The following is an 8581-nucleotide window of genomic DNA, read 5'->3' on the forward strand; positions in this document are numbered from 1 at the left end:
CAAGAATAAAAGAATGCCTTTGTGAAGGTAAATGGTGTCAAGACTTGAGAATGTATGAATGTATTAAAAATGAGCTAAGTGAATATGGTGGATTATTATTAAGAGGTTCGCGAATTATAGTTCCCAAGTGGTTGAGAAAAAAAATTTTAGATTTGGCACATGAAGGGCATCCAGGAATGTCAGCCATGAAAAAAAGATTACGGGTAAAGGTTTGGTGGCCAAAGATAGATAACGAAGTAGAAAGAAAAGTTTCAGAATGCTATGAATGCCAGTTGGTCAGCCTCAAACCGAAACCAGAACCAATGAAGAGACGGGAACTACCAGAGGGGCCTTGGCAACAAATTGCTTTAGATTTCAAAGGACCTTTAATAAACGGAAAATATTTGCTGGTGGTGACAGATTATTATAGTAGATTTCTAGAAGTAGAAATCATGGCCAACATTAAAACAGATAGAGTTATCGAAAAATTAGAAAGCATGTTTCATAGGTATGGATTTCCAGATTCCATTTCTCTGGATAATGGAACGCAATTGACCAGCGTTGTTTTCAAAGAATTTTGTGAGAAAAATGATATAAAACTTTTTTATACGCCACCCTATTGGCCACAGGCTAATGGCCAAACTGAAAGATGCAATAGATGTATAGGCAAAATTATTTCAATTGCAGAAATTAATAATTCAAGTTATGAAAGATTAATACAAGAATATTTATTTCAGTATAGAGTTACTCCTCACTCTTCAACGGGAGCTTCTCCAGCAGAACTATTTTGCAAGCGACATCTAAAAGAAAAAATTCCTAGTATTAGTAAGGAAATAAGAATAGACGAAGAAGTAAGAGACAAGGACAAATGGGAAAAATGGAAAGGTAAACAATATGCCGATGAAAGAAGAGGTGCATTGCCATCCAGTTTCAAAGAAGGGGATTTGGTTCTAAGGAAGAGGGATTTCAAAACTCATAAATCGCAGGCAACCTATCACAAGGGACCATGCAAGGTAATAGAACAAAAGGGACCTTTACTAACAGTAGAATCTCCCGACGGTTCATGTCTTATGAGGAATAAAGCATTTTTTAAACAGTTCAAAAAAGAGAAGATGGAAGATCAGGATGAGGCGATGCATGATGAGATTAGCTCGCAAGACGTGATACAGAATAACCAGCAAGAAGGAGAAATAGAAAGAGAAAGCGAAGAGCAGGAGATACCAAAAATTACAGAGGATGTAGCAAGGAGACCGAAGAGAAATATCACAATGCCTAACAAGTTTAAAGATTATCAATTGACATAAAGTATTTTGTTTTATTTGTTTATTTGTATTGTATTTGGTTTTATTTGTCTATTGTACTTGTTTTATTTTTGTTAGAAAGAAAGAGATGTAGTATCGATGGTAACAGTTATAGAGGTTATTAAAACTGTCCGGTAGGACAGTTGTATAAGGGTTGATCATCAAAAACTGCACGAAAGAGCGTAACGTTGAAAAACACCCAACTTTGACAATTTTTTTCTCTTTTTCTATAAAAGATAAAATTCCCAAATTTTCTTTATAATATAGGGCAAATCCTCCTTTATGACTGTATTTTTTTTTGCAACAACCTAGATTTTTTTTGATAGATTTTGAGAAAAAAGATGCTGAAAATGAGCAAAAACGGCATTTTCAAAAAATGTTCTTGTTCTTGTTCTTCTTCTTGTTGTTGTTGTTGTTGTTGTTACCTTTTTTGTAAACAACGTAGCGCCTAAACGCGTAAACCGATTTTCATGAATGAGGTATCATTCGAGTCGGAATGTTATGTAGATGTGCCTTTTGGGGGTCTCGACCCTGTACATCAAATGGGAGAGGAGTTAGCCCCGTTTATGTAAGGCCCTTACCAAAATTATTATCATTAATTACTCTATAAATCTTAGCCCGATTTCGATAAAATTTGGTAGGATGATAGGGTTATGGCTCCCCTACGTAACATTAAAGCGACGATCTGCTCTTACACTTGTTAAGGGGAAGTATAGCAATCGTTTCAAATTATCGAAACGTGAACCGATTTTCATGAATGAAGTGTCATTCGAATCGAAATTTTGTACAGATTTGCACTTTAAAAGTTTCGACACTGTGCCTTATAAGGAGGGGAGTTTGCCCTACCCAAGTAACGCCCTTTCTAAAACTATTATTACCAATATTTCTATAACGCTTAGTCCGATTTTGATAAAATTTAGCACGAAGAAGTGATTAAAGCTCCTCTACGTGGCTGTGAAGTGCCATCATGCTCTTACACCTACTAAGAGGAAGTACTGCAATCGTTAAAATTATCAATGAGTGAACCGATTTACATCAATGAATTGTCGTTCGATTCAAAATCTTTGCCTCTTTGCCTTTTAGGGAGAAGTACTGTAACCGCAGTTTATTTTTCTTACTCCTCTTAAAGGGAAGTACTGAAATCGCAGTTTAATTTTGCTATTCACGTACAAATTACCTTCTTATTTTATTCAAAACGCTTTCTCAAAAAAATTGTTTTTGAGGATGGTTTGGGGGACCGCAACTATAATCATTCTTTAAAAAGATCTGTCCAGTGGTAGTTACGGTTCCGACTTAACACCTTATCAGGTTATAATGATAAAATTAAAATTTATTATTCCCAATTTTAATAAAATCTATATAAAGCAGATATGTAACTTTGCAAAACATACAAAAAGGAAAATCTATCCAAAAGGCACAAAAATCTCTTTAACAAAACTTACAGTTTAAAATGTTAAGTATAAGGGTTGATTAAACGCCAAAAGGTACACAAATCAGCAAGTACCCAACATTTCATTAATACTTCATTGATATTATTTAAGTAATTTTACTGCATTAATTTTCATTCATATTTTTTAGAATTTATTAGATGTTTCACAGACCCTTATGCTGGCCAGTTCATTCATTTCCTTTTTCTTTTATTTTAGGATTTAAGGCGCGTCAACATCTAAGGTTATTGGCGCCCGGAGCTTTTTTCAGTGCACTGCCGGCCTCCGTACAGCGTTCTCTCGTTACAGACAACACTGTCCATCACCCGGACAGTGAGCTGTTAGAAGCTCTTAGAAAGAGAAAATCTAAGGGTCTGCAGCTGGATTCAAACCCGGAACCTCCACATGGGAATCCAATACGCTAACCGCATAGCTAATCCCTTCCCTTTGTTCATTCAAAATATTTTATTTTTTTGTTATAATTATGATAAAATGTATATTATATCTTCGTAATTAAATAGGTACTTTATTTTAGCTTTATTCCAAATTATTCTTCTGATTTATCTTTATTATGCCCTTTATTCTGAGTAGTCACATATATATATGTACATGCACGTTAAAGTAGAAAAAGACAAAGGCAGAGTCGGCTACTATTTAAATTTGAATCACGGATTTAAAACAATATTTCAGTCTAGAATTCGTCTTTCCGAAGTATTTGTGAGCACAAATAACGCGTAGGTAATATCAAGTAAATTATTCAACAATAATTATTCATTTCTCAATTGTAATTTAATGTAGTCCCTCTAATTTTACTTATAGTAAAATACTGAAATAATTATGTTAGCTGTCATAAAAATATGCATATCTTATTTATCTTATATTCCAAATATATAACACTGTGGGAAGAATACCTAGATTGAGAATGTAATTGAAGAAAACTATATTATTTGCGATAAAGCCAGATAATTATTACCTATTATTATAAACGTTTGACTACTACATAAAGTAACAATTACTTTAATCGAAGAATGAACTTAAACCGACGATTTTTATTTAAAAATAAAAATAAATAAATGAAATCATTGATGAATGTTGGTGTAAGCATTTTTTTAAAAAAGTTTTTGAATTTTTCAGCCTCATTTTTTTTTTTATTTTTTTTAATAAAGATTTTCTTTTTAACCTGTGATAAATAGTTTGTTGATTAGATATTAAAGTCAATCTAAGTTAAATGGTGTTCTACTTGAACAAATATTTTGTAGATTAAAATGGCCAGCATAAGGGTCTGTGAAACATCTAATAAATTCTAAAAAATATGAATGAAAATTAATGCAGTAAAATTACTTAAATAATATCAATGAAGTATTAATGAAATGTTGGGTACTTGCTGATTTGTGTACCTTTTGGCGTTTAATCAACCCTTATACTTAACATTTTAAACTGTAAGTTTTTGTTAAAGAGATTAGATATATGGAGTTGATGAGAAGCGTGCAACTTGAATGTGTTTTATTAGAATATACGTGTTTAGTTATAAAAGTGTTTTATTTAAAAGGTACAACCCGTTGTAAAACCTTCCACTAACTTGGTATAATAATAATATAAAGTATTAAAGTACAGTGCATCAAACTATTGCTTATCCCAAATGTTGACAAAACCTGTAAACCAGAATAGAAACTTTACAGAATAGACTTTTAATGGTTTAGAATATTTTGGAAAATGATAAGAAGATAGTCAAGGAGGGGAGTTTGCCTCACCTAAGTTAAGCCACTCTAAAATTATCATTATTAACTCGGTAAACCTTGGCCCGAATTTGATAAAATTTTGCGAGTGCCATCTTGCTCTTACTCTACTAAGGGAAAGTATTGCAATCGTTTCAAATTATCGATGGGTGATCTGATTTTCATGAATGACCAATTAAACACAAAAGAATGTTTAAAATTAAAAAATAAACATACAACGACTTTATTATTACAGGTTTGTTCAAAAATCTTTATTAATTAATTATTATAAATATTACACCAGTGTTTGAAAAAGCACGCAGACACACCGTATTATTTATTTTGCATTGTAACCTTCTGTGTATCTAAACATTGCTACCTGCTATCTACATCAACTAGCGCGCCCCACTGTGAAAACTTCTAAAATTTTAAAAAGAAAAACGATATGTCTATACTGATAATATATTTACAACAAATTCCTAACTTAATAAAATATATTTTACTATACTTTATTATTTTGTCAGAGGTTGTGAACAAAAAAATAGTGTTTTACTTAATAAAGGTTATAATAGTGTGATTCCCCTCTCCTAATGGTTTGTACACACTGTAAAATAGAAGTAAAGATAAAACCTAACCTAAATCAAACGTCTTTTAACAATTGTTGAAATAAGTGCTAGCAATTTTTGCGATTTTATTATTTATTAAGCAACTTTGTTGAAGACTACATATTCATACATTCTTCTTAATTTTGTAAGTAGATATTTTGCTATTTCTTAGTTTCATATAATTTACTTCAAAAAGTAGCTGAATATTCAAAGTTCGTTAGAGCTTGTTTTAGTAAGATTGACTGATGTCTCGTCAAAAACTAAGCCTAGTTCTGATTAATTGTTAAATTTCAGTTTCTTATTTCGACAAGTTATTATTATATTGCTTAGATTGTTTTAGTTGCTTGATCAAAAGAATAAAGTAATTACCAGCCTGATGTAGTTTTTAGATGTGGATCCCCTAATTTATTTATTTATTTCTATCTGTTTTTCGGAGTGTGTCACCTTTGTTTGATCTACTTGCAACATTTTTTTTTGCCTGCTTCTGGTGAGGAAAATATTCCAATCGCCCAAATTAGTTCAAGTCGATAATAAACTTGTTACCGAAAGTGTCAACCACTTTACTAAGTAGTTTTTCACTTTCACGATTACTACAGCTTAGTTTTATACTTCAATAAATAGGTTTTATTTGAAACATTTTGTCAAAGTGCTTTATTATATTTAGTGTGAAATACGATTACATGAGTCCTAAACTTCCAAGATTGAAGATACTTCCACAGTCTTTTTTCAACTCTCGGTCATTGAAAATTCATTCTCGTTTGAGTTCAGGTTTTTTATTTACATAAGTTTAATTTTCCTTTTGGTTTTTTTTTTATTTGTGTAAGTTGCAAATCTGATATATTCCATAAATCATATTCAGCTTGGATAACTAAAAATTTTTTTCCTCCATTACTGTTTGTAGTTATGGTCAACTATTGTTCTGGCGGTCCATTTTTTTTTTTTTTTCTATACTAAAATATTCCCAATCGGATACATTACTTTTTGAAGTTCTATTGCAACAAACCAAAATCACTTCTTTTTACAAAGATAAAAAATAATTTTTGTTTTTGTTTTCAGAATCTAAGAAAAAATATACGTTAAGTATTTATCTTCTATATTAATTATTTACTTATGTTTATATTTTTACAAAAATGCCTTCGAAATATCGAAAAAGAAAGCAAATAATTAAAAATTTAGTAACGGGCATTAGACAGACAATTGACAGCACTGCTGAGCTCGAGAACTACACTACCGTGACTCCCGCCGCCACTAAGCAACAACGGTACTACGTTAAAAATCGCGAGGGAATAGTAAGAAAACAGCAACAATATAATTTTAGACAAAAAGAAAAAATCCAAGAGAAACAGAAAGAGTACAATATAGAACATAAAGAAAAAATCCAAGAGAAACAGAAAGAGTACAATATAGAACATAAAGAACACATTAAAGAGAAACAGAAAGAATACAATTTAGAACATAAACAAAAAATCCAAGAGAAACAGAAAGAGTACGATTTATTTCATAAAGTGGAAAAAAAGAGAAAACAGAAAGGGTACGATTTATCTCATAGAGAGGAAATAAAGAAAAAACAGAGAAAGTACGATTTATCTCATAGAGAGGAAATAAACAAAAAACAGAGAGAGTACGTTTTATCTCATAAAGAGGAAATAAACAAAAAACAGAGAGAGTACGATTTATCTCATAAAGAGAAAGTAAAGAAAAAACAGAGAGAGTATAATTTATCTCATAAAGAGGAGATACAGAAAAAACAAAGAGAGTACGATTTATCTCATAAAGAGGAGATACAGAAAAAACAGAGAGAATATGACACAGCTCATTCAGAACAAAAAAGAATGATGCAAAGAGTATACAATGTTGTCCATAAAGTTGGCATAGCAAGGAAGCAGAAACAAAAAGACAGAATTAACAGTGAAAAGAAGACTGAAACACAAAGAAAGTACAATGAAAAGAAAAGAAACAAAGTCAGCAGTAGACAAAAACGTTATGATGGAAGAAATCGAGCTGTTATTAACTTAAAAAGAAATATTCGGTACTTTTTGACTCGTCAAAGCGTAAATAAGCCCTCAGTGTCATTCACAAATTTATTGAAAAAACGGGTACAGACTCGGAAAAAGATAAATAGGTTTCAAGGTGAATGCGCGTTAATAAACAGATTGTGTGCAAATTTAAAGCTAAATAGTAAAGTTAATAAACATTATATTGTCAAAAATAAAACTAAACGCACAGTGTTTTATTACCTGATAAAACATTCTAATCATTTAGTCGGAATCGCTCGATCATACTTAAGATTTCTAAACAATAAATTAAAAGCCGTTGTTGATGAGGCCGTTAATAAGTTCGAAATCAATAAAATTAAAACCCTAACTCCTAAAAATATCGTGAAAGTTTTTGGAGGTAAACAGAAACACACGGCACATTCTGAACCTTATTTCTTCGAAAGCTCTTATAGCGCGATTCCTCCCGGTAATACATTACTTGCTAATAGCCAGAACGTTTTCGTGAACGGACAAAATTTAAAAAAGTACATTACTAAAGGTAATAATATTGTAGAATGGCCTTGCGGTATCACGGGTAAATTTTCAAAACAAAGTATGAGCACTATTTTAAATAAATTAATAGAATTTGTTCACGGTGCTATAAATACTGTGTCAATCAAAAAGCTTGCGAACAAATGTCGGTACAGACATCACGAAAAAAAAGGACACACCATACACTGCGCTTCACACAACAGTATATTCAAATGAAGTACGCTTCTGCAAATTCTTTCGGAATTATCGGTACATTACACCGCGTTTACGAACATTAAGAGACAGATTTACATCATACGTAATCTATTTTTCAAAATTAATCGTGTAAGTACAAGAATCAATAAAGCAAATAATTTCGAATCTATTTTACGGTCCGTTAATGATTAAAAAAAGTTTCTCGGAACACTTAAAATCGACACCAATAAATTTAAGAAGTACGTACCATCTATTAGTTGCGACACCAATGAAATAAATATTCTGCATAAATATAAAAAAAACTTATCTTCCTTAAAACGTACAGTCTCTTCTTTTCCGGAGACTTTTTGCGTGTGTTGCAATATGTTAATTTATGACGAGGATTTAAAACATTTCGTAAATTGTAAGAAAAACAATAACAAATCATGGCAATCTATAATTCTTTATATTAATAAAAACTATGACAATATTCGCCGACGTGGTCTTAAAATTTGTACATACTGTGCACGAAAATTGAATCAAAATTGTATTCCCGAACGCGCCGCTTATAACTGTTTAGAAGTAGATCCCGTGCCTGCAGAAGTTGGTAAGTTGAATATTTTCGAAACAATGCTGACCCAATTAGTTAAATCGTTTCAATGTGTAGTTCGTCTCCAGCCGAAAAAAGGGAAAATTGCGGTCAATGAAAAACTTAAAGGGTTAAAGGGTCGCGTCACTTATTTACCGCTCCCTTTGCAGAAAAACGTGGACTTGCTACCGAACGAACTGTCCCAAAATCATGAGGTGGTTGTACTTGTTAATAGCGTACCTACACAAAACCGAGTCATATGG

At 31.7% G+C, this 8581-nt stretch overlaps 1 protein-coding gene across 1 annotated transcript; it reads left to right on the forward strand.

Moving 5' to 3' along the window:
• The first annotated feature begins 5016 nt into the window (after nucleotides 1-5016).
• On the forward strand, nucleotides 5017-7771 carry LOC141457609 (uncharacterized). Its single transcript, XM_074134814.1, has 2 exons — nucleotides 5017-5172; nucleotides 6084-7771. The coding sequence occupies exon 2, from the start codon at nucleotides 6158-6160 to the stop codon at nucleotides 7769-7771; it is 1614 nt and encodes a 537-aa protein (XP_073990915.1). The 5' UTR covers nucleotides 5017-5172; nucleotides 6084-6157.
• The last annotated feature ends 810 nt before the right edge of the window (nucleotides 7772-8581 follow it).

This window comes from Rhodnius prolixus, unplaced genomic scaffold, assembly GCF_049639745.1.
Source record: "Rhodnius prolixus isolate KJV_2025 unplaced genomic scaffold, Rpr scaffold_34, whole genome shotgun sequence".
In the NCBI taxonomy this organism is placed as follows: Eukaryota; Metazoa; Arthropoda; class Insecta; order Hemiptera; family Reduviidae; genus Rhodnius; species Rhodnius prolixus.

What these genes read in the sequence shown, in the direction of transcription:
- LOC141457609 (XM_074134814.1), top strand. Translation starts at nt 6,158, where the DNA reads ATGCCTTCGAAATATCGAAAAAGAAAGCAAATAATTAAAAATTTAGTA.